Source organism: Dreissena polymorpha, chromosome 2, assembly GCF_020536995.1.
Source record: "Dreissena polymorpha isolate Duluth1 chromosome 2, UMN_Dpol_1.0, whole genome shotgun sequence".
Classification (NCBI taxonomy): domain Eukaryota; kingdom Metazoa; phylum Mollusca; class Bivalvia; order Myida; family Dreissenidae; genus Dreissena; species Dreissena polymorpha.
Window position 1 is genome coordinate 92,745,740 of NC_068356.1, and position 26,605 is coordinate 92,772,344.

Sequence of the window (26,605 nt, forward strand, 5' to 3'; positions counted from 1 at the left end):
TTTCAAAAATTAGGGATGTCCAGTATACTTATTTCTATATTTAGAATATTTCTTACAGAAATTCCTTTCAGCAAACAGCGCAGACCCAGATGAGACGCCGCATTATGCGGCGTCTCATCTGGGTCTACGCTGTTTGCAATGTCCTTTTTTTCAGGACGCTAAACATGAATGGGTTAATCAAGATTTTGTCATGCACATGGCCTTCAGAGTGGTTACAAGATTTTTCAAAGATTTTACAACGTGATTTTTTTGGACACATGTAACCTACATGTAGATCCGCACTCGGCATGGATTTTGTCAACTTATTTGTTTAACTAAGTTTCATGAACATTGTGTCATAGATGTGACCACTTGAGTGGTAACAAGGATATTGATAAGATTTGAACAAGTGACCAAACCTATGTCAAACTAGCTTAAAATCAAAATTGTTATTTATTTATTTAAAGTGACATTCGTTAACATGCTAATTAATATCATAGTATGATACAGTATTGTATGGTTGTCATATTTATGTGAGTCGTGTTCTGAGAAAACTGGGCATAATGCATGTGCGTAAAGTGTCGTCCCAGATTAGCCTGCACAGTCCGCACAGGCTAATCTGGGACGACACTTTCAGCTTTAATGACATTTTTCGTTAAAATAAAGTCTTTTCTTAGCAAAAATCCAATTTAGGCGAAAAGTGTTGTCCATGATTAGCATGTGCGGACTGCACAGGCTAATCTGGGACGACACTTTACGCACATGAATTATGCCCAGTTTTCTCAGAACACGACTATTATTAATGGTTCTCACTGTTCTTCAGCTGCAAAGGAAAACGGGAATACATGCAAGTTATTTTGGGATAATAGGACAATCGCAGCAGCTTTCATGTAAATATTGTCTTCAATTCGGCAGTACACGAAATTGTGAGCCTGAAGAGAAGCTGTAGGTACAGATGGAGGCTCCACAGAAAACCATCCTAGCCTCCGGACGTGAAGTGAAGCGGCGACTAAGGGGAAAAGAAGATTAAGTCCGTTTCCTGTAAAAAGTGCTGTGGGTCCCAGAGTGGGAATCGAAGCCGGGACATCAAACTATCATTCTTAACCCAAATCATATTAAAATCAAACTCTTACGTAAATTTTATCATTTGACGCTGTTAGGCTCTGACGACATCGCACCTTAAGTTAAATCGCAAGCGTTCGGTTTGCAATCAATCGAATATATCGTTATGTAGAGGCTTTTGTCTTTCATCCTGACTAACTGAACACAAATGTATACCAACGTCAGTAGCGTTGAAATCGTACAAATAAATCTCCATGACTCATTGATTAACATAATAAAACAGATTATATCTCTGTTACCAATTATTATTATTGTCCACTTCTCCACTAAACTGTACGTTTGTTCGATACTTTCTGTACATTAACGTTCACTATATTTCAGCTTTATGAATATAATTGTCTAAATGCCTGCAATCAAAATAATTTATATAATTATATTCTTTGTTGACTTCTTAAGTCATCATAAAGTGTGTTCGAGCATTTCACAATGAAGACACAAGTCGTAGCTTTATGTGCCTTTGTGGGTTTAATGAGACAGAAATAATACCGACTTCACGAAATCCGTACCATTAGTCATTTTTGTTTCTATGTTGTTATTCAGATCCGGTGTTTGATAAAAAAACAACACTTTAACATCAAATTCTAACGATGTGGAGGCTTTTTGTGCATTCGATGGGATACTGAATGGTTGTCTCAATTAGTATTCAAATTGTTGATGTTTTTTACGAATTTGTGAAACGAAGCGAAGTAACAGACGTGAGCTGATGAAAGACATGACGTGTGACGGGCAAACATGTACAATTTGTCTGAGAATAAAAAAGAAGTAACAATTTGGTCAAATAAATGCTTCCCCAAACAGGACTGCATACATCGGGTAACGTGAGTTGAAAACATGCTTCATAATATTATATCGACGATGCAGAAAACTGGGCTTAATGCATGTGCGTAAAGTGTCGTCCCAGATTAGCCTGTGCAGTCCGCATAGGCTAATCAGGGACGACACTTTCCGCTTTTATGACATTTTTCGTTTAAATGAAGTCTCTTAAAAGCAAAATTCCAATTTAGGCGGAAAGTGCTGTACCTGATTAGCCTATGTAGTCCGCACAGGCTAATCTGGGACGACATTTTACGCACTTGCATTATGGCCAGTTTTATCAGAACAAGACACATATTATATCGACGATGCAGAAAAATAATTTCCATTATAAGCTTATGTATAACCGTCCTTAAAAGTTGATTAAAATGTTTGGTAAACGATCTGTATGTGTTGATACAGAGAAGTCGCGGGTATGAAGTTCTATCAGAGAAAAAAAAATTAAGATACAATGGCAGACATGCATATGGGAAATCCCAAAGGTATTAGGAACAATATTGCCAACATATAAAGAGAGACATTGTTTTATAGTCGTGTACATCATTCTTTTTCATTTTGTTATGAAATTGTTGCAAAGACTCGAGTATAAACTTGACAGACATCAAAACGTACACAATTATGAAGCACGGTTGTCACGATTTGGGCTGCGCTCAAAAGCAGCCCCTAATTACTATACTCATTTGATTTGTTGACAATGAGAACAAGAAATATCTTTAAATTACTCAGTTTAAAATAGTATCATATGGAGACTCAACGGACCCGTCTGTAGCTGGCATATCGGTACCACTCAACGGACCCGTCTGTAGCTGGCATATCGTTACCACTTTTAATTTCTACAAATGTCGTGAAGAATGTCAAAGGTTAAGATTTGAACATCATGATGCACGAACCACTTTGATTCTAAACACTCGATTCACGACATGCTGTCACAAAACATTTTGCTCAAAGTTTTTATTTTTTTATCGTTAATATGACATGTGTGAACCAAACTATATCATATGAAAGTTAAGAGATTGTGTTTATCTTAGCCTAATTACCGGTATATTATTTGTGTGGTCACTTTGTCAGTCAGTTATCTATATTACGAAGTTTGCAATGTTTAAACCTATTTAATTTTGCTCGATTGCATCGAAAATATTAGGCTTATGTAAACGCTCTCGAGTCCGTTTCCTGGGCCTAGAACCAGTACTTGGTGTCTTAGGGGAGATCTAAAGAACGCTCCCACGGTGGGGATCGAGCCCATGACCTCCCAGTCGCTAGGCGGACACCATATCCATTACACCACGGCGAAAAGTTAGCAATACCGAACGTCTTTTTACTAACAATGAAAAACATCATAGCTTCAACATGCGGTTTAATTTTTATTGTGTGTCATATAATAGCATAATAGGATAATAGCATTGATAATATCAAAATATTTAATAGGTAACAAAAATAGGTCACATAAAAATCGTATTCGGTATAATATAATTATTATATACGTATTATCATGACTCTGGGAAAACGGGACTTTAATGTATGGGCGTAAAATATCGTCCCAGCTTAGCATTTGATGTCCGCATTGGCAGCGGATTGTACATGATAAGCTAGTACGAAACTGCACGAACAAGAAATAAACTTCTTTTTTACCAGAGAGTAGCTCATGCATATTCTATAGTTTACAAAAATCGGTTGCATAAAGAAAGTATTGGGGTTTTATATAAGAGTTCTTCGTTTTCTGTTGCTGCTCGTCCTCCTATTCCTCCTCCTCCTCCTCCTCCTCCTCTTCATCCGGTTCAAACTCTCGCCTTTGTAAGAACTCTCCATTGGCGTCCAGCAGCATGTCCTGTAAAGCAAACATACCTCATTATGGATTAATAGCTGGCACCTCGTTATGCGAAAAATGGTCTTGCTGCATGTGCGTAAAATATCGTCTCAGATTTCCCCATGCAGTCCGTACAGGCTAATCAGGGACGACACGTATCGCTTTTATTGAAGTTTTCTTTAAGAGAGCTCTCTTGTAGACAAAAATTCAGTCTATGTGGAAATTGTCGTACTTGATTAGCCTGTTCGGACTGCACAGGGGAATCTGAGACGAAATTTTACGCACATGCATGAAGCCCAGTTTCCCCGGAACAATGTTCATATCAACAAAGTTCCAAAATTCGCTGTTTCAAAAGTGTTTTACTTGCCATACTAAATATCTACTTTGAAAGCCATCAGTATCATCCTCATAAAATGATATGCTGGTTTGTAGAAAACAAGTATTGTGGTATCCTGAATTTGTTAATATTTTTGTATTCGCTCGAATATGAATGTGACATAGAATTTAGAAAAAGCGCCTTACATACACGCATTTCACACACAAACTCAACAACAGCAACAAACCTAAAATGAAAATGTAAGCCAAGACATTTATATTTTTATATGACAATTTCAAATTGCTTAAGGACGAGTTCGCATTGCATAAAAAAAACCTTGAGTGCTTCCAGTTCCTTTCTCGTCTGCTCTCCATCGGAATGCAGAGGCATTATGGGATAGCGCGTGCGCACTGTACCGACACCTTCGATTTCCGGAAACATAACTCTTATTCCGGATGACGTACATTCTTGAATCCTGCTATTTGGGTCAAGTACACCAACTAATGCTAAAACACGCAAAATAAAAACAATACATACTTGAATATGTACTCAGGGTCCCGCGGTTACATAAATCTACATTTCTTCATACTACAACATAAACTATATTCGGTTCGCAAATGTTTCTCACCCCCCCCCCTTATTTATGTAATGCACGTTCAAATTTTCATATTACATCAATGGTCGCTTTGCCAGAAAACATTTAACCTTACAGAAAGAGGACGATGAACATAGAAATTACTTCCGCTCTAAGAAAACGGGGTTTAATGCAAGTTTGCCGTGACAGTTAAAAATATCTGCCGATCGTGATCTAAAGATGTACAGCGCTCTATGAAAACTGGGTTTCATACATGTGCGTAAAGTGTCGTCTACGATTAGTCTGTGCAATCAACGCATGCTAATCAGGGACGACACTTACCGCTTTATGGTATTTTCCGTCTAAAGCTTGTCTCTTTTTAGCGAAGTGTAGGTCTAGGCGGAAAGTGTAATCCTTGATTTGCTTGACGCGAACTTCACATGCTTGTCTGGGACTACACTAAACGCACATTCATTAAGCCGCGTTTTTGCATTGCGCATCTCAAATATATTGATATGGCCAATCGTATATTTCCAGTGAAGCCCGTAATAGGCAGCCATTCTTTGCTGTAAGGGATGATAACTCCCTCAACGTGAAAAGGTTTACCGAAAATACGTTACCTCCCGTGCCCAACAGCCGAATAAGATCGCATGTTATTTATTCATGAACCACAAAATGTACTTGGTTTTTTGGTTATATTACTCTTATTCCATTTCCCATAAGGTCCCATTATAAAACTGCCAACTTTCAAAGCATTTTTCTGGTATCTCCTATATATCAAATTTTGCAAGACCGGTATCATTTTAAAGATTAATCTGTCCTCTTTCAATAAATGTAGTCAAAAATATATGGTCTCGCAACTTCTAAGAAAGTTAAATTCGCCCAAAGGCAAGCACCCTCGAAAGTGAAATTTCGACAAAAGACCAGAACTTCAATAAACGCACCCCAAACAGTCATCTTTCAACGTAATCCCCAATGAAATGCGCACAAATGTTGCAGACATACACAGGATGCAGGAAATAATCACAAAAAGCATGGGTGCGATCGCTAAATCGCTTTTAATACCGAAGAGAAAAGGAACTCTTTAGAAACAGGACCACAGAGGGATACAAAATGATTTAGTGTAATGTAACCTTTTATTATCCCCACGCTTTTTGAAAAGCGTGGGGATATTGTGGTTATCTCCGCCGTCCGTCTGTCCGTCCTGGCCACTATCTCCTCCTACACTATAAGCACTAGAACCTTGAAACTTACACACATGGTAGCTATGAGCATATGTGCGACCCTGCACTATTTGGAATTTTGATCTGACCCCTGGGTCAAAAGTTATAGGGGTTAGGGTGGGGCCAGGTCAGAGATTTTCACTCATTTTTTTATGTTATTTTACATTAACTTTCTTATTTGTACACCGATTTACCACAAATTGATACTGAACATTTGTTATGACAATACAGTCAATCTCAACTATGCCTGGACCCATTACCAACCCTGGGGCGCCCCGCCCACATAGACCACGCCCACCCAAAATTGCATTTTACTATAACTTCTTCATTTCTACACCGATTTACTTCAAATTGATACTGAACATCTCTTATGACAATACGGTCACTCTCAACTATGCATGGCCCCATAACCAACCCTGGGGCGCCCTCGCCCACATAGACCACGCCCACCCAAAATTGCCTTTTACTATAAATCTTCTTCAAATTGATACTGAACATATCTTATGACAATACGGTCAATCTCAACTATGCATGGCCCCATTATCAACCCTGGGGCGCCCCCTGGGTCAAACATGCGGCGTGGGGATACGCGTCGGCCTCTGCCGCGCCATTTCTAGGTGAAATTGTATTCAGTAAACCTCCCTGAAAGATACTAAGATACGTCTTTGAATATTCTCAGGATATTTCCTAAAATATGTGTCAAGACATAAGTAAAAGACATATAGAATATTGTTTAAGTCTACATGTATTTGTAATATCGTATTCGAATACATTATAACCGATCAGAGAAAACATGAGTGATTAGACACTTTCTGAATGCATTAACCGCATATCATCAACTATACACGGTGGTATTAATGTTGGCATTACCCCAGATTGACGCTCAAGTTGTCGTTGTCGGCTCTGATACTGCTTACAAGAACTCCAAATACTCTTAATTATACTACACTGTATCCCAGAAATGGAAAACATGCGTAAAGGCACCCGGTCATACACCGGAATACTTTTAGTATATTTCCGGGTTCTTTGTAGTATACTTAAGGGTAGCAAGGGTACTTTTAAGTAGTACCTGAGCCGAAACAGATCAACCGAGCGCCAATATCTACATGTATTATTCGCATATCACGACCTACCGGTATACAATATGATGCTTTTGTAAACATTTTCTACACTGACCATTGATCGAGTCCGCTGCGCTAGGGTTGACCGTGTCGGTGTTCACAAACAGGCTGGCCGGAGTGCGGTAGAAGTTTTCCTCGTGGGTGCCGTTATAGGCTGTTTCGGGTTCGAACCCGCCCGTCCGCTCCCTGCCGTCGGCCGTCTCTACCACGTGCCTCATGTCGCTCCAATTTTTTGACTCTGCGATTAAGCATGAAGAAAAGATTATAAAAGCCGCGTTCTGGGAAAACGGGGTTTAATGCAAGGCGTAAAGTGTCGTCCCATAGTAGCCTATGCAGTTCGCACAAGCTAATCAGAGACCAAACGTTCCGCTTTTATGGTAATTTTCGTTAACCGATAGACTCTTCTTACAAAATCCAGTTAAGGCGGAGAGTGTCATACCTGAAAAGCCTGTGTGGACTTCACAGGCTAATATAGGACGACACTTTAAGCACATCCACCATTATCACCGTTTTCTTTTTCAGAGCTTGGCTCACATTTCTACTTATAATCATGGATAATGTTTGAATCCCAATGAAATCACGTGGGTATAACGATGATCGCGTGAATTCTGGAAATACCGAATAATAAACACGATGTTTTGACTTAAATGCACATAGCGACTTTAATCATTGTGTCTCTTTTAGTAAATTCAATTCATTTGTGTTTCACAAACCACAAAGGAAACGTACAAATAAAAACAATAAATGTAATATTTGTAGAACGTTTGTTGTTAAAAGTCCTTGATCATATATCTAACTTAATTGCCATTAAATATGCATATTATTTTAAGCCCATCAGATATTTGTTAAAGGTAAAAGAATCCTTAAACGTTAACGTTTACGTTCACATTCATGTGCACATTGAGCGCCCAACGAAGCCCATATTAAATTAAACGTAACACAACGTTACGTTGACGTTTAAGCCCAAGTCTCACTATTGCCAGTAGAGCCCCGGTCCATCCCGGTTTGCTAACGCCGGAAGAGAACCGTTATGATTCGTAATTTTTTTTTAACGCGGTCACACTATTTCCCGGTGCCGCCCCGGTTGAAGCCGGTCAACAGCCCGGCAGACTCCCGGTCAACCCCGGACTTGCTACTGTTTATCCCTGTGAAGCCCCGGCAAAGCCCCGGTTGTCGCCGGTAATGCCCCGATGAAAGCCGGCAGCGTCCTGGCAGAGCCCCGGCAGAGCCCCGGTATACCGTCACTCCGCCGGCACGGGGCTATACCGGCATCAGACACCGGAAGAGCTTCGGCAACGCCCCGGTTTAACTCCGGTCATCGCCGGAAATGGCCCGACGGAGCACCGGTGAATGCCAATGGCGTCCCGGCAGAGCGCCGGTTTACTTATGTACCGTAGCTATACCGGTACTCTGTCGGCAATTACGGTGCCGTCCCGGTTGTTACCGGTGCCATCCGGGCTGTTCCCGGTGCCAAGCCGGTCGTTGCCGGTCCTTTCCGATGACTCCTGATTCATCCCGGAGGTATTACACATTTTAAAATTTTCTCGGTGGAGCCCTGGTTGTCCCAGGTCGTCCCCGGTTCATCCCGGTGGAGCCACGGTTCATCCCGGTAGATGCCGGATCACGCAACAAGGCTCCGCCGGCATCATAGAGAGACTGGGAGACAAACAGACAGACAGACAGACAGACAGACAGACAGACAGACAGACAGACAGACAGACAGACAGACAGACAGACAGACAGACAGACACAGACAGACAGACAGACAGAAAGACAGGCAGGCACGCAGGCACGCAGGCACGCACGCACGCACGCACGCACGCACACACACACAGACACAGACAGACAGACAGACAGACACACGGACATTTGAACATGAACGGAAGCCCCGTACCCACGTGACGTATATTGAACGGGTTCCACCTCAACAGCGGGGTAAGATAGATAATCTCCAGAGGGATGGCCCACGTGTAGCGGCTCGTGTGTCTCCTGCAGACGTCCTGCCCGCTAACCTTGTCACACCGTGTCATCGACATGGCGGCAATGTTCTCGTGTGTCGTCTGACAAAATAAGTATCGCAGTCTTTTGTTTTCAAAAAACACTTTTTTATAGAGGAAAACATTTGGGGAACGGACGACAGACGGTGACGCCCGCTTATAAAGTACACATGTATCTAACTTTTTAGTTTTGTTGTGTTTGTGTAGATTTTAAGACAGAAGTAATTTTCATGTTCTGTTCTTTCTTCGCATTATTTCAGTTATCATGGCTATCTGAATCCAAAATAAATGTTTGTGAACAATTTACCGTGGGATAACGGGTCTAAATGCATATGCATGAAGCCTTGGCAGTCCCCGCACAGGCTTATCACGGACATCGCTTTTTACCTAGACTTGATTTTCATTTAGAATATTGGTCTTAGCTGGGGCGACACTTAACTTATGTGTACGAAGTTTTCCCTGCACTCGACTCAAGCTAACCCTTTACCACTTAGAAACGCACTTTGAGGCATGTGTATTCCCTTAGAAAGTTAAATAAAATTAATGACCTTTCTTACTAGACTCAAATTTTAAGGCCTCATTTCCAACCCTTAGGTACTGATGAACAGCAAAGAGCATAAAACCTGAACAGACTGCGAGTTACTTCCAGGCTGTTCTGGATTTATGCTGTTTGCACAGAGCCATTATCACTTTGCTTCTGAGAGGGATAGGGTTCAAACGGACCTGGGCAGAAAACAAGTTGGGATCGGAGTAGCCGCGTAGGTTGACGCTGACTCCAGTTGCGTCCTGGCGCTTCGTGTCGTATGCTCTGAAACAGTGACACAAAAGTATATGAGCCATGGGAAAACAGGGCTTAATGCATGTACGTTCAGTGTCGTCACAGATTAGCCTGTGTAGTCCGCACATGCTAATCAGGGACGACACATTCCGCTTTTACGGCTTTTCGTTTCAATGAAATCTCTTCTAAACGTAAATCTAGTCTATGCGGAAAGTGTAGTCCCTGATTAGCCTGTGCATACTTCATAGGCTAACCTGGGACGATACTTTACGTACATACATGAAGTCCAGCTTGTTGAGAGCGCGGTCCATATCAATTTAAACAAGAGTAATGTTGGGTTGGCTTAAATTGTTAGTTTTATATAATGTTGACTGGCCACTAACATAAAATGGTGACCGGTTATTTCGACGGTGTCAGTACATTTGTGAATGCTTTACTTTTATTATATACATTATTAATTGTATGAAATGCAGGAACGCAACTTTGCTACATACAGTAACCGAATCGTTTGTTATCATATGTGAAACGTCTGATATCAACAAAGTTATATGATTACAAAATGCCATGCCCAAGCCTTAAGAAGTATTTTCAATTTGGGCGATTGGGACGCAAAAAGGAAGATTACATGTATATACAAAATATGAGGAACAATATGACCTTTTGAAATCACATCTTAAATATAACGAAATTTTGCACATTGATCTGAGAGTATATACAGAAAAGACGACACAACTGCCTTCAATTATGATTCATTATTAATGTGTTATTAAGAGTCAAGTAGACCTCGTGTAATGGGCGGTATTGATCTTCTCCCGTTGTGTCACACCGGTCTTACTGACCTGTGTGAATGCGCGCTAAGCATTGTGGGAAACGGACTTTTTTCCATCATGGCGTTGGTAAACATAATAAACACGGAAGTGAAAAATGGTAATTAATTATTATCAAAAACAGGCCCCATCAAACCGGGCCAGCTGTAATATATACATGGATGCAGTTTGTGCTTCAAAAGGAGCCACTTTTCATGTCAGTCTATTGTTTGTAAGAATCACTAAACACGTAACTTAGACTAACTAAACACGTTGCAAGACTGTATCTTCGAAATAGTAAATAAATCAAAATCTTAAATAAATATTTATAATTAAATACCTGCTGAAATTTGAGAACGTAAACGATTTAAAATAAACGCTGTGAACATTACAAGGAATCTTGCATGTAGGCCTCATGTGTGAGAGGATTAATCAGGGATAAAATAAATGGAGTTCAAAGGATCTAACATTTTGAGGAGGACGTCATGGTATCTTGGACATTTGGCACTTTCATATATTTATTTAGTAGATACTGAAAATGCTGAATGTGCTTATTGCAACATCAAAGACGAGCAGGTGAGATTTTTACAGCTTTATTTTTCTTGACATAATGTTGTATGTTTTCCATTTAATTTATATGGTGCTCTAGTCTTATTTATAAGACGCGCAAAGAATTTAGAGATACTTTTTATATGGGCTAACTTCTTTGCTTTAAATATTACCCATATAAAAAGTAGCTTAATATTTAAGAGCGTCAAAAATTTGGACTAATGGCGCTCAATTTTAGCTCGGCTGTTTTTGGGGAAAACCCTAGGTATTGTCATAGACAGCTCGTCGTCAGACGTCCGCGTCGTGCTAAAACCTTTACATCGGCTCTAAAATCAAAGTGCTTCCACCTATAACATTGAAACCTCACATGTATATGCACCTTGATGATTTCTACACACCACACCCATTTTGGGGTCACTCGGTCAAAGGTCAAGGTCACTAACCTCTAAAAATTCTTTTAATAAATTTCATTTATTTAAAACTGCACCGCAGCCTAGCTTGGCACCCATAATGTGATGCTCTTGTTTATATATAATTTGAAAAATGTATTAATAACCAGAATAGTTGATGCATGTATAAATAAAAAGATACAGCCATGAACAGTGTGTTTTAATTTTTAATAAATATGCTTTGATTGCGTATATGCAAAACAATGAAGTCCATATATTGTTAACTGATTTTTAAAATGTTGAATGTCACACATTACGTACCAGTCCGTTTATGTAATGACACTTTATGTACCACTATCAGACACTTTATGTACCATATTTATAATATAAAGAGATAACTAATTTAATATGAATGTGTGTTATTGATGAAATGTATTTTGTGTGATAGTATTTATGAATTTAGACTTATAAATCTATATTGGCCATAGATTTTATATTTTGTCAGATTGTCTTAGTGTCTTAGTTTAATTTATTAGCCCAAGTACATGTAGTACTTAATAAATGATTTATTAGTCTTACCTGAAATTGAAGTAAATTATAAAAATTCATTTGTCTCTTATCTTATCCTTACTAAGGATTATAAAGTCTAAAATGTTTGTATTATATTGTATAATTGAAATGTGATACTTTGAAGAGAAGAGAGAATGACCTTAATGTTCAAACTGTAAAAAAATCAAATAATTTCCTTCTTTAGACTTTAATCATGTTTAGAGAATGACCTTAATTCATTAGGACTGCTATGAATGTATGGACAATAACACCTATATTTTATGTAGGTGGTACGTAAAGTTTCAAAGTACCGGTAGTACATAAAAGGTCTGGTACATGTACATAAGGTGGTACACCCTATAATGTTCATGGTATCAGTGTTTCAATATAGTAGTGTTTCTTATTATGTATTGCTTAGGTTGTTTTGTTTCAAATTTAAAATTTGCATTTATTTTAAAGCATTTTCAGTCATTTTGTGAATTCCATGTTTTTTGTAATAAGGTGAATTATGTTGTACATGGCGTCAAATATTAATTCATGGTCGCTATGGTGCAGAGAATGATGTCCGCTGGACGTGGGTTCGATCAATACTCTGGGAGTTCTCATTATCGTCTCCACGGACAACAAGTTCTGGTGTACCAAGTAGTAGTAGTAGTAGTAGTAGTAGTAGTGGTGGTGGTTGTGGTGGTGGTGGTGGTGGTAGTAGTAGTAGTTGTAGTAGTAGTAGTAGTAGAAGTAGTAGTAGTAGTAGTAGTAGTAGTAGTAGTAGTAGTAGTAGTAGTAGTAGTAGTAGTAGAAGACTAGTAGTATTAGAAGTAAGATCAGTAGTAGTACCGGTAGTCGTAGTTGTTGTTCTTGTTGTAGTAGTAGATAATTAATTAATTAGTCGTAGTAGTAGTAGTAAGAGTTGTAATGGTTGTGTTTGTATTTGTATTGAATTCTGATAATACAACACAATGATGCTGCTGCTAACGATGATGATGATGAATATGATAATGCTGCTGCTGATTGTGATGATGATTATATGATGGGACTTTGGTATTATAAAATTTGTGAGGTTCAAACACAAAACCTGTTGGATATTAAAACTTCTCATTTTATGACAAAGGAGCTAGATTGTAGAGTAAAAAATAAGTATAAAATTCCCTAATAGGAAAGCTACCATTAAAGGACCATGACTTGTGGGCTTCATCAAAAGCAATGCATGAAACATTTATATCTCTTTCAAATGCACTCAATATTGAGTTTAGTGCTTACATTACCCCCCCCCCCCCCACCCCACAATAAATTTATAATGGTTTGGTTGAAGTATAATCTTGATTTATTATCAAAATGATCATTTTGCTTATGTAATCTTATGTAATTAACTTTTTATATGAAGCAGCTTGTTTATTGTTTTCTTTGGATTAATCATTCATTTTTTTTGTTAAACTGTTTAAGGAGTGCATGTAAATCATTAGTAAGTGCATGTTGGTGTACTACAGGAATACTAGAGGAATACATGGGATATTATCAAAATCTTACACATGTTGTTTTTAATATAATTAAATAGGATCAATTGATGAATTAATTCAGTTTGAGTCAACTTTGGCTGGGTTGTAGAACTATAGTTATTTGTTGTTTTTAATCCAATTAAATAGGGTACTATGTAACTGTCAAAGAAAATATGCATTCATACGCATATAAGCCATGTTTTGGATGTCACTGATATTTTCAATTTTACTAGAACCAAATTAAGACTAATTAAAACAGAATTGGACTTTCCTTGCAAAGTATTTATTATTAATAATATAATAAGCTAATGTAATCAAAACACATTGATATTTTAATAATTTAAGTCAATGATATTAAAAATATTTAAATTTGCCCCAAAAAACTAGGTCAGGTAGATAGGAAGGATTTTTTTTTGGAAAACCAGCAGTGTTGTCAGTGACAGTGTAAAATATTTGTAAAGCTTCTTCTGAGTTTGAACTTCAGTTTTACATTTTATGACCTGCAACATATTCTATGCTACTTTATTTTACTATGGTAAGTCATTAAAGTGTTATTTATTGTTCAACTATATAATGTGCTAATCCCATATAATGAATTACTACCCCATTTAAAGACGACACCTAATCTAAATTCATTAATACAATAGTTATAATTGTTTTATTGTAACATACTATTCCACTAAAAAATGACCATCATAGAACATCAATGCTGTGCGATTACTAAAATTTTCATTGATCTCAATTATTTAAAGAAAAAAATCTATCAGGCACTTATAAAAAAATATATAATTAGGGTGTCAAAATTTAACAAACTGAACAAGTCAATTTGAACTTCTCTTGCAATGCAAATGGAGCCACTTGAAATACCAAATTGTTCCCATACTAGTCGGCAATATAGCTATGACATTGTGTCTATTCATAACATGCATCAGACACACCTTCTGAAACTTTTTGAGCGGTTTTGAAAACGCTATTTCATTGCAAACTTTCGTCAATAAAGGATACATGTTGTTATACAACCGAAAGTGAAAGTACAGTTTAAAAAAAATGAATAAAGAGCGAAATTGTTGAAAACTTACGAAAATTTTAATTGATACTAACATAAGACCGTAAGACTGAACAAAATTATACTTAACTTTTAAATCATAACATGAAAGTTTACTTATAAAGCAAATTCTTCATTCATCCGCGGACTTCTTTGTGTCGTAGTCATAAATGCCTCCAAATGGAGGTGCGTGATGCGTCTAAGTATAGAGGTGATAATAACGTAGTGACGTCACCATCTATGTATAGAATGGATCTTCTCCAGCTTGCTGCCCTGGAGGTGGTACAGGGGCTGCCCCATTCCGTTGTCCATCAGACTGGCCCCGTAGTTGTTCTTGCCCGGAATTTCGTACATCAGGTTGTCCAGAAGACCCCAGTCGTACGCGCTGGAAAAAGCATAAACTTAAAAACGAAATTGAAATTTATATTGAAAAATTTCTTAAACGTTCTTCTTATTCGATGTTTATGATCCAGTCGTACATTCTGATATTTTATGCCCTCTATATTTAGACTGCGTTCCAAAGTTGGAAAAACGCCAATATTTACGATTGCGCTCCATTCCATCGTGGTAACAAATTAAAATCCAGAGGGCGACATTGCGATAGCATGAAAGTATGATGGCGGCAATGCGATAATACGATGACGACAGTACGATAACGCGATAGTGCGATGTACGATGGCGACAATGCTGTAAGACGATGACGACAGTGCGACAATACGATGGCGACAGTGCGATAGTACGATGGCGACAAACGGTAGTGCGTTAATACGATGACGACAGTGCGATAGTACGATGCCGCGACAATGCGATAGTGCGATGGCGACAATGCGATAATACGATGACGACAGTGTGACAATACGAAGGCGACAGTGCAATAGTACGATGGCGACAATGCGATATTTCGATGACGACAATACGATTACGCGATAGTACGATGGCGACAATGCGATGATACAATGGCGACAGTACGATATGACTATCGCATTTTCGCCATCGTACTATCGCACTGTCGCCATAGTATTGCCGCACTGTCGCATTGTCGTCATTGTACTATCGCGTTGTCGCCTTGTCGCCATCGTACAATCGCAATGTCGCCATCGTACTATTGCATTGTCGCCATCGTACTATCGCATTGTGTCGCCCTGTTGATTTTAATGTGTACTTGCAGCCGGTGTTTTGTATATCGCGACTCAAATATCTCTTTTTAAATATTCCGCGTTCTGAGAAAACTTGGCATTATGCATGAGCATAAAGTGTCGTCCCAGATCGCATAGGCTAATCAAGGGCGACACTTTTCGCTGTTATGATATTTTTCGTTTAAATGTAAAAATGAAGTGTGGACTGCACAGGCTAATCTGGGACGACACTTTACGCACATTCTTTAAACCGCATTTTCTCAGTGCGAGACTCTTATATTCGACATAAGTAAAAATGTTACAATAATTCCGAAACAACAAAGTTAGAACATTATGTCGAAAACTTCTAGCTCCTGAAATATCTTTTTTATTTAAAAATGCCTCATGTTTGTATTTATAGTATTAGTTTCAAAACGTATTGTGTGCCTTAACTTTAAAATTGTATATACCATCTTTGGTTACTTATGAACAAGTATAGCATTCATAGTGTAAACTTCTCTGACAAATACAGCTACCATCATGCTCATACCACCTGCTTTACGTAAATATGTAACACTAGGGACATTAAAACACTCTGTAGACACAGTTGTACAGGTATGGTCAAAGCGACCAATGGTACTCACTCGGGCTCAAATGCAGTCGATGGTTTCGGTATTTTCCCGCGAATTCGGAATCTCGCCTTACGTGTTCCCTTGATCTTCTCGACGGTATCTGATTCCCCATCCTTCATCCTGGCGAAATGCAAGCATTCTCGTTAGTTATAATGTTCGAGTATTAAAGAAGATACCTAACGTTTGAATAAAAATAGAACTTTGTTGGTTCATATTTTCAACAAAATCATATTTGGTCAAAAAACTGTTAAGAATATGTGTAGTGTCATTGTTTTATGGAGACATAAGGTTAGATAAGATAAAGAAAAATAACAAACAGAAAGACATGTGATCGAAATGGTCTCCGCCTAGCGACAGGGAGGTCACAAATAAGACCCGCCAGTATGAAGAGCGTTCTTTAGAGCTTCTCCAAAGACACCAAATTCATGTTCTGCCCAGGAAACGGACTCGATAGCGTTTAATAAGCCTTAACTTTCGATATAATCGAGATAAATAAAATAGGTTAAAACAAGAAAGGCCGAGTCGTCTATATATCGTCCACTGGTTCCCGGTCCTGTACCTTGCTGAGAGATCGTCCACATACTCCAGTGCACTAAGTGGCAGGTCGTTCTTCATAGGGTGGCACAGGATCCTGAAATAGGTGGACATAACTGAGTCGCGTTCTGATAAAACTGAACATAAAGCATGTGCGTAAAGTGTCGTCCCAGATGAGCATGTGCAGTCCGCACAGGCTAATCAGGGACGACACTTTCCGCATAAACTGGATTTTTGCTATGAAAAGACTTTCTTTAAACAGAACATGTCATAAAAGCGGAAAGTGTCGTCCCTGATAAGCCTTTGCGGACTGCACAGGCTAATCTGGGACGACACTTTACGCACATGCATTATGCCCAGTTTTCTCAGAACGCTATTGAATTGAAAGAAAGGTGCTCAAGTGCATGTAAATTTCATGTCTTTACTGTAGGGAAAACTTATTAATGAAATGTTTAGATCAGGGTGGTGGCCATATTCCCAATTGAATCAGACGCAAATGTGTTGACGTAAATTTGTTTTCGCTGCTTACTTGTAGTTCCACTGTGCGAACTCAGGCGTCCCGTTGACGATTCGCATGATGGTGGTGAGGAGATATGCATAGTTCTCCAGGGACTCCTTCTCGCCAGCGTATGCCATGAAACGGACCTAAACAAGGAATAGATCGGGGTATGAAATAGATACGTATCGGGGCTTGAGTGTGTGTATAATTGATGCAATTTTGACTCGAACTTTGACAGTTGAACTATGAATTTTTCAAATTAGGCAATTACCGGTAAATCGCAAAATACATATTTCATACTAAGAAGTCTTTAAGAATTGTGATCAGGAAAAAAGTATAAAAACAAACAAATTACAATAACTCAAGAAGTATGTGATATCAAGTTTTTCTGCCATGTTCTCTTTATATCTACCTACAAATGAAGTTTCAAGTTTATAGCTGTGTGACTTCAGTTAGACGTGATCGGTTTCGTCTATGCGATGATTGGAGAGGCATTAACATTGCGGTTTCGTCTATGCGACGATGTACAACGCGTGAAGGGTTCTTTTTGCCACATTGACATATCTAGCTTAAGGTATTCATCACGCATTTCAAAGTATAATATCATAATAAGTATGATGATGATAATTACAATTTTGAAAAAGGCTATTCAAACTTAAAACATATTTCTATGGTCTTTGAACGGATCACACCTCAAGCGTTTTCATACAATCATTGTCAGAATGTACGTCGCTGCAAATTCGATGAAAAGTTTTAACTGTCATTAACTCAGGTCAAAAACATGTTCCCGCAAAAACCTTTCATAACTTTGTATGGAGAACACATTCTGAACTCAAAACAGTATATTGGCCTAATGTCTGCCAAAATGGGTCAACCGGGCCATTTTGTGCCAAAGACGTTGTCAGACGTTGTAAACACATTGAATAAGGAACAATCACACTGGTGGTGGCTATTTATTCGACCTTATTGCATTTTCAACAATATATTTATTTATTTTGTTGTTGGTGAGGTCAGACTTCTGGGATAATAAACTATGTCAGCATAGCATTATATTGTCACATTTCATCCAATCCAATATCAATAAAAATACATCATTTTCTTTTACGATATTTAATTTATCTCAAAGCAAAATAATGTAAGAACCTTGTTCGCAATATATAGACAAGCGTCGATCCTAATTCTATCTTTCTAGAGATTTTTTCCCATAACTATTAGTGAGTCTCAGGCCAAAATAATGAGAAAACATACAGATGACATTTTCTTATATATTTTGACGAAACCTGGTCAAAATATATGTTTAACTATGTAAATCAACGTTCGTAAGGACCTTTACCAGAATTTACAGAAATATACGATGGCCCACAAGTTAGGACGATTGCATGGGGCTTCAAAAAACAATTCATTTCGTAACTAAAAAATCTTTCAGAAGATAATAAGCATGTCGGGGAACGTCTGGTAGAGCTACTAGTCCAACTTTGTCCAACAATTCGATTAGTCATAATTGAAAAAAAAGTCCTTGCATACATCCTTATTCATTGCGAAGCGTAATGCAGTTTAGTTTAAACCTATGCATCGAAAGCCTAACGCTTATTTGAAATGCTCTCGAGTCCGTTTCCTGTGACTAGAACCAATACTTGTTGTCTTCGAGAGAGATCTAAAGAACGCTACCACGGTGGGGATCGACCCCATGACCTCTCAGTCGCTCAGCTGACACCATATCCACTACGCCACGGCGACCCATACATTTGGCTTGAATGGGTTTTCGAAAGCTTCGAAATGCAAACATACAGGCGACAGTACCACATTCAGCTTGACTGGTCACTACAGGTGTAACCATAACACTAATATGTCATACACGAGTACCTACATTATTTAAACAAAAAACAATTGGTGCGAAGAACAATAAAAAAAATGTCACATTTTAAACAGAATCTTTTAGCACAAGTATTTCATAGAAACGATAAGCAACTCGAATCAACCCATATGAGGGATGACCTAAGATTTAAGTGCGAGTGTAACATGGATATTTTTTTACGTTTTATCTGCCCAGTGTGTTATTAGCCATGTGGCGTGACGGGGTCCCTAAAGTTATTGAAGAACGAAACAAGAAAATTGTGTCAATTATCTTACGTATGGTGTCCGGCATATAAGTTACTTTACTTTGCCCTTCTTTTGGCAAGCGAACAATTGTTTTGATTAGGAGTCCATACACTAAGCACGTTCTTAGACAGTTCGACCACGTTCTGAAGAAAATGCAGAACGGGATGTGAACTTGCTTGAACGTGTAGTTTTGGTCAGAATAAAACTCTCCAATATGATTGAATGACGTTCATACACAGTTCGCGCTACGTGCAGCTCGTTCCTATCCCGTCCCATCCCGTGCCAGTCCGTCTTTATCCAGTTCAAATCGGGTCAATTTTCCCATTGTCCCAGTTGGTATACCGTTTCCAGTCAGAACGAGCCCGTCCTCAGCCAGTTCGATCACGTTCGTATGCAGTTCTTCTGTATTCGTTGTGCAATGGTATATCGTTCAAAGGTAATTCTCACTCCGTCCTACTACGTTCTGAGTACGTTTAGGACGTAAGTAGTTGCAGCCACGTTCTGCACGGCGATTATAAAACCGACTACGTTCCTGCCAGTTCAGATTTATGTTTTACGCTTTGAGCCGACAAGACGTACATGTGTAATGCCTCCAAAATAGAATTCCGCCAAATTGACAGCGCGGCTAAAGGCTGCCTCAATTAAAAAAACAAAACAAATAAATATCTCAACTGAAAAACGTCCAGAAAATGCAGAATACGGCCCGAGAATGGCTTCACGAGGTATGAGCGAAGGCCAAATGCATCATCTAGCAGAAAGTATGGGAAATCCTGGTCATCGTTTGGCAAGGGTAACGGAGAAGGAAGTCCAATAGAGACGTCTTCTAAACATTCTTTCAGTTCTGACTGGTTGTAGATCTGAGCATCGGGCTGGCTTCCCAAACCACCAACATCTATCCACATAAACTTATAGTCTGCATCTACCAAGGCCATAAGGACGATTGAGAAATAGCCTTTGTAGTTATGGTACATGGTTCCCGTCGTTGGAGGCTTTCTGATTGCAACATGTTTCCCATCCAGAGCTCCACATGCATGTGGAACATTCCATCGCGTATTGAACTACTCGGCTACGCGTTCCCAAGCGTCGCTATCAACAGGACAATCAATAACGTCATGTTTCAGCTCCATCATCAGTGCATCGCATACTTCTCTCACTACTAAGCCAATTGTGGTTGTGGATACCCGGACATCATATTTAAGGGTGGCATAGCTATCTCCTGTTGCCAGATCACGGAGAGTGATAGCGAGCTTCATTCCTGGTTCAAACGCCTTTTTGTAATTGGTGTCACTTTTCTCTATTAGTGGGGTGATGCGTTCCGAATGCTCGTCAAGCATTGGCGGGGTGATTCTCAAAAAGTTGCAAAAGGACTCTTGGTCGTCCAAGCGCAGCTCTTCAAGCAACTTATGATAATGACCTACGACTATTCTACTCTCTGGTTTTAACCAATTTCTCACCCAAAAAGTTCTGGGTCGTCTCCGCCTTCTTTCTCGGCCCAACAAAACATTATATTGCTGCTCTACTTCTTATATAAATTGCACGAAGCCAACATAAAAAAATTAACAGCTCCAAGATTGTCCTTGTTTAAACTTAATATCACAAATGATGAATTTTGAGAAAACGACCTCTACTTATATGCACATTGTTTGAACGTATTGTATTTACGGTTTGAACGTTGTATCAACTGCATTGAACGAGTACAACGTACTTGGAACCTTCTGCGAACTCCTTAAAACGAGTTCAACGCACTAAGAACTTACTGAGAACTTATAGAACGTGTTGCACACGTTGTAAAAACTTATCTTTTAGTTTCTATCTATTTACACGAAACAAGATCGTACTTGAGACGTAGTGCGGACGGGGTTGGTCTGTCTGAGAACGGATTGGACGGACTAGAAACGAACTCGATCGGTGTGGCATCGTACAGGTAATTTCGGTCCGATCGCACTACGTTCTGGCACGTTCCTAACCCGACCTTAGTACAACCTATCCGTTCTTAGTACGTCCATTCCGTTTCCAGTACGTTGTTACTACGTTTAATTGGAGAACGGGATGATCGGAAGAAAATTTTGAGTTGGCTCAAAGTTCTGAAACACCTCTCCCGTTCAAACCCGTTCTAGGCCGTCCACAAAGTGCGAAGACAGTTCGTAACACGTTGCTACTACGATCGCTCCGTTCTCACACAGTTCGAGCCCGTTTAGTCACATTTTTAGAACGTACTTCGAACGGAGCCGGTGTATCGGAGCTATGCAAACGTCGATTGAAGATAAATTATGAGACGCGAACTGAAAACTAAGTAGGTCATTCGATTTGTAAACGAAGCGAGGCGTGTGTAGCGCCGTTAAATGTCGCATCGCCGTCGCAGGCTACGAGATTTGTCGCAACCGTAACGATAAATGTCGCAAGGAACGATAAATATCGGAAATCCTACTGACTATATATGGCCCAACTTTAACGATAAATGTCCCAAAAATATCAACTGTCGAGATATACGCAACATTTCCGTTAAATGTCGCACACCTTTGTAAGTCATGTTAAAAATGAAAAGTTTAAGTAAATATGACTAAAACTTTAAGGTTAGATCTAGATTACCAGACGATATTCTTTTGGCCGACTTCCATCACAATGGTCAGTTTTTAGTTAGTATTTTAAAAAATTCCATTAAGTCTTAAGCCCAGGGTTGCGAGAAAATTTACATATTTTAAGTTAAACATTAAATTCTATGCAGTGTCGTTTTAATTTTCAGGGTTGTCATGCATTGACGTTTAGTTATTTAACGACGATTTAAAGTGGTTTTGGAAAATTATCTTTAAATCTGGTTAGGGTTAGGGTTAGGGTTAGGGTTAGGATTGCTACGAGTTTTCACAAAACTAAATCTTTAAAGCAAGTCGAAATATTAAGCTTACCAGGATGAGATTTTTTTTAATGTACAAAACTTGTATACACTATATTTTTCTAAATAAAAGATTGGAGAAAAGAAAAAAAAATGGAAAAAAGAAAAAAATGGAAAAAAAGTTGAAAAAAAAAAATGGAAAAAATAAAAAAAAATGGAAAAAAATAAGAAGAAACAAAAATGGGACAAAATGTGAAAACAAATCGAAATTTTAATTTTTTTCCCAAATTTTGTTTTTCCCAATTTTTATTTTTCCCAATTTTTCTTTTTTTTCCAATTTCCGTTGTCTCAATTTTTCGTTTTCCCATTTTTTCATTTTTTCGTTTTCCCATTTTTTTCGTTTCCCAATTATTTCCATTTTTCGTTTCCCAATTATTTCCATTTTTCATTTCCCATTTTCCCCATTTTCCCGTTTTCCCAATTATTTCCATTTTTTTATGTTTTCCCAATTATTTCCATTTTTTCAGTTTTCCCAATTATTTCCATTTTTTTCGTTTCCACAATTATTTCCATTTTTTCGTTTTCCCAATTATTTCCAGTTTTTCGTTTTCCCAATTATTTCCATTTTTTCGTTTACCCAATTATTTCCAGTTTTTCGTTGTCCCAACTATTTCCATGTGTTCGTTTTCCCAATTATTTCCATGTGTTCGTTTTCCCAATCGTTTCCGTAGTAGTAGTAGTAGTAGTAGTAGAAGTAGTAGTAGTAGTAGTAGTAGTAGTAGTAGTAGTAGTAGTAGTAGTAGTAGTAGTAGTAGTAGTAGTAGTAGTAGTAGTAGTAGTGGTAGCAGTAGTAGTAGTAGTAGAACACAAGCGGAAATCACAAGTTCTGTTTTCCCGTCTTTTTTTTGGAGCGGAAAACACACTCCTAAATATTTGTTGTGAGAGGGGGTATAGTGTGGGGTGTGGTCATTTATTATATGATCTTTCAAATATAAGAAAAAAAAATGAAAAAATAGGAGGTGAGATTCTGGGGTGGGGTCTATTGTGGTATGTCAGGTAAGTGTTGTTTTGTCAAAGTATCAATTAAATATGATCATAAATAACGATGTTATTGCAATTTTAACATAATTTAATAATTTGATCTTGAGAGTCAAGGTCATTCAAAGGTCAAGGTCGAATTCAACTTGCCAAGTACAGTACCCTCATCATAGTAAGAAAGTATTTCAAGTTTGAAAGCAATAGCCTTAATACTTTAGAATTAAAGTGGATCTAAACACAAAATTTAAAAACATATTCAAAGTTACTTAGTCAAAAAAGGGCCATAATTCCATCAAAATGCCAACCAGAGTTATGCAACTTGTCTTGTAATGATAGTTAGCAAGTCGTCCAAGTCCGAAAGCAATAGCTATGATACTTTAGGAGTAGAGTGGACCAAAACACAAAACATAACCAAATTTTCAATTGTCTTAGTACAAAAAGGGCCATAATTCTGTGAAAAGCAAGTCAGAGTTACATTACTTTGCCTGCAAAGTCCCCTGAATATAGTTAGTAAGTGTTGCAAGTATGAAAGCACTAGCTTTGATACTTTAGGAATAAAGTGGACTTAAACACAAAATTTAAACAAATTTTCAATTTTCTAAGTATAAAAGGGGCCATAATTCTGTCAAAATGCCAGTCAGAGTTACATAACTTTGCCTGCACGGTCCCCTTATGATAGTTAGTAAGTGTTGCAAGTATGAAAGCAAAAGCTTTGATACTTTAGGAATGAAGTGGACCTAAACAGAAAACTTAACACAATTTTCAATTTTTTAAGTATAAAAAGGGCACATAATTATATCAAAATGCCAGCCAGAGTTATCTTACTTTGAATGCCCAGTCCCCGCATGATAGTAAGTAAGTGCACAAAGTTTGAATGCAATAGCTTTGATACTTTATAAGAAAAGTGGACCTAAATACAAAACTTAACCGGACGTCGACGTAGACGCAGATGCCGACGCTCAGGTGATGACAATAGCTTTTTTTCAAAAAATAGATGAGCTAAAAATGATACATGTACTACAGTCATGTAACAAACATACACTATTCAATACAATTGTTTCATATTTGATGTTATTGTAACAATGTTACAGTTTTATCACATCTTACATACAACCTTGGCAAATCTTGATTACAGAAGTCCATCGAGAACAGGGAAATCAACAACTGGCTACTTGAGCCAAGAATTAAAAGATTTGATTGGGTCAATATTTAACACAACTGACCATTTCAGACAATACTGACCGCAACTGACATTTTTGTGAAATAATGACCACAACTGACCATTTCGGACAATACTAACTAAAAACTGACCATTTTGGTGGAACCTCGTCGGGTAATCTAGATCTAACCTTAAAGTTTTAGTCATTTTACTCCATCTGGTCATTTTTTACATTACTTACAAAGGTGTGCGACATTTATCGTTAATGTTGCGACATATCGGCAGTTGGTGTTGTTGATACATTTATCGTTAAAGTGGCGACATATATCGTCAGTTGGATTTGCGTAATGTATCGTTCCTTGCGACATTTATCGTCAACGTTGCGACAAATCTCGTAGCCTGCGACATAAAACGACGATGAGACATTTAACGGCGCTACAACGTGTTTGAAAAAAAAGGGAATATGAGTCGATGCTTATGCTATGACAAAGGAAAAATATCAAGGTCCTATAAGATAACATAGATGTGTTAACGATGAAAGATGTGTGGAAAGAAAGAGAAGGGTGTGGCGTAGGAGAGATGTGTTGGATAGAAAAGAGGAGAGGAAGAGAGTAAGTTTAGGGAGAGGACAGAGGCGTTGAAGCAAACGAGTGATGTGATGGAGACGAGCATGGACGGTTAGAAAAGAGAGAAGCGGGAAAGGTTAGGAAGAGAGATCAGAAAGAGGAGATAGAGAGAAAGGTTAGGAAGAGAAGTGAGGAGGAGGAGAGAAGATGGAAAGGTGAGGAAGAGAGGTGATGAAGAGGAGAGAAGAGGGAGAGAGGTGATTGAGAGGTGAAGAAGAGGAGAGAAGAGGAAGAGAGGTGATGGAGAGGTAAGGTAGAGGAGATAAGAGGAGGAGAGGTGATGGAGTGGTGAGGAAGAGGAGAGAAGAGGAAGAGAGGTGATGGAGAGGTGAGAAAGAGGAGAGAAAGGGGAAAGAGGTAATGGAGAGGTGAGGAAGAGGAGAGAAGAGAGGTTATGGAGAAGAGAGATTAGAGCAAGTGAAGTAGAGGGATAGAAATGAAGAAGCGGATAGAAGAGGTAGAGAGGTGAGAGAAAGTTGGGGACGAGGTGAGAAGAGAAAGAGAGAGGAGAAAGGTGATAAAGAAGAGAGATTTCGGGGAAAGGAGAGAGTTGATGAAGAGGAGAGGTGAGAAAGAGTGTAGAGGTTGGGGAAGGAAGATGATAAATAGAAAGGGGGTGAATGCGAGTTAAAAGGTGATGGAGAGAAAGGAGGTGATGAATATTAGATGTAATATAGAGAGAGATGTGAGAAGAGAACCGCTATACGTAGCGAACATTCTTCGGCGTTATATAACTTCATGCCTTGTTTATAGCGTGTGTTTATATTTTTCGATCAAGTTTTGGTCGCTTTTGAGACATGTGTAACATGTTAAAAATAATGACCATTAAAAATATCTTTGTAAGACAGAACATGTGTCAAATGGTTCGCGGAAGTTTTAGAACTGAAATACCCTTGTCCGGGTCTTGTTTATTAATTGGCATTTGTGGTCTAGTGGTAACATGCTGACTTCACACTCATTGGATCACTGGTTCAAGGCCGCAATTTAACAAGAATTTTATTTGAAATGCTGTGGCCTATATGCTATGTTAATTATGTTAAAACATGGTTCTATCCAAAGAAAATTTACTTCAAAGTTAAGTTATCAAAAACATATTGGGTAAGACGTGTAATATAAAAGCATTTCAAAGAAAACATATTTTTTACCGAAAAGTCAGAAAAAAGTTATTCATATCCCCGTTATAAAACTTTGCTACGGTGGGTTACTGTAATAACCATGGACTTAGGCACGTCTCTATAATAAAAGATAGAGATACAGAAGAGAGATATATATCCATGCGGTGGCACATTTGAGCGGCGTTACATAGCATAAGTATCTTAAGTATTGATGCAAAGCATCAAAGGGCGTCGGAAATTTCAGTGTAAAAGGCACAAAGCATCAAAGGGCGTCGGGAATTTCAGTACAAAAGGCACTCAATGAAGTTACATGGAACGATTTTATTTCTACTGTAAATATTAATATATTGGCCGATTATTTTAAACAAAATAGAAAAAGATACTGGTATAACCATTATC

The 26,605-nt window shown here is 38.4% G+C and overlaps 1 protein-coding gene across 1 annotated transcript in view; it reads right to left on the bottom strand.

Annotated features, from left to right (window-relative positions):
* Nucleotides 1–3,262: 3,262 nt before the first annotated feature.
* The window catches only part of LOC127868066 (uncharacterized), a 32,143-nt gene continuing 8,800 nt past the window's right edge, over nt 3,263–26,605 (bottom strand). Inside the window, exons 7-16 of the mRNA XM_052409654.1 lie at nt 17,369–17,484; nt 16,865–16,936; nt 16,318–16,425; nt 14,811–14,943; nt 10,511–10,530; nt 9,673–9,757; nt 8,847–9,012; nt 7,008–7,190; nt 4,371–4,540; nt 3,263–3,739 (exon numbers count right to left, since the gene is read on the bottom strand). Coding sequence (XP_052265614.1) covers nt 3,650–3,739; nt 4,371–4,540; nt 7,008–7,190; nt 8,847–9,012; nt 9,673–9,757; nt 10,511–10,530; nt 14,811–14,943; nt 16,318–16,425; nt 16,865–16,936; nt 17,369–17,484 — 1,143 coding nt within the window. The 3' untranslated portion in view covers nt 3,263–3,649. The remainder of the gene's footprint in view (nt 3,740–4,370; nt 4,541–7,007; nt 7,191–8,846; nt 9,013–9,672; nt 9,758–10,510; nt 10,531–14,810; nt 14,944–16,317; nt 16,426–16,864; nt 16,937–17,368; nt 17,485–26,605) is intronic.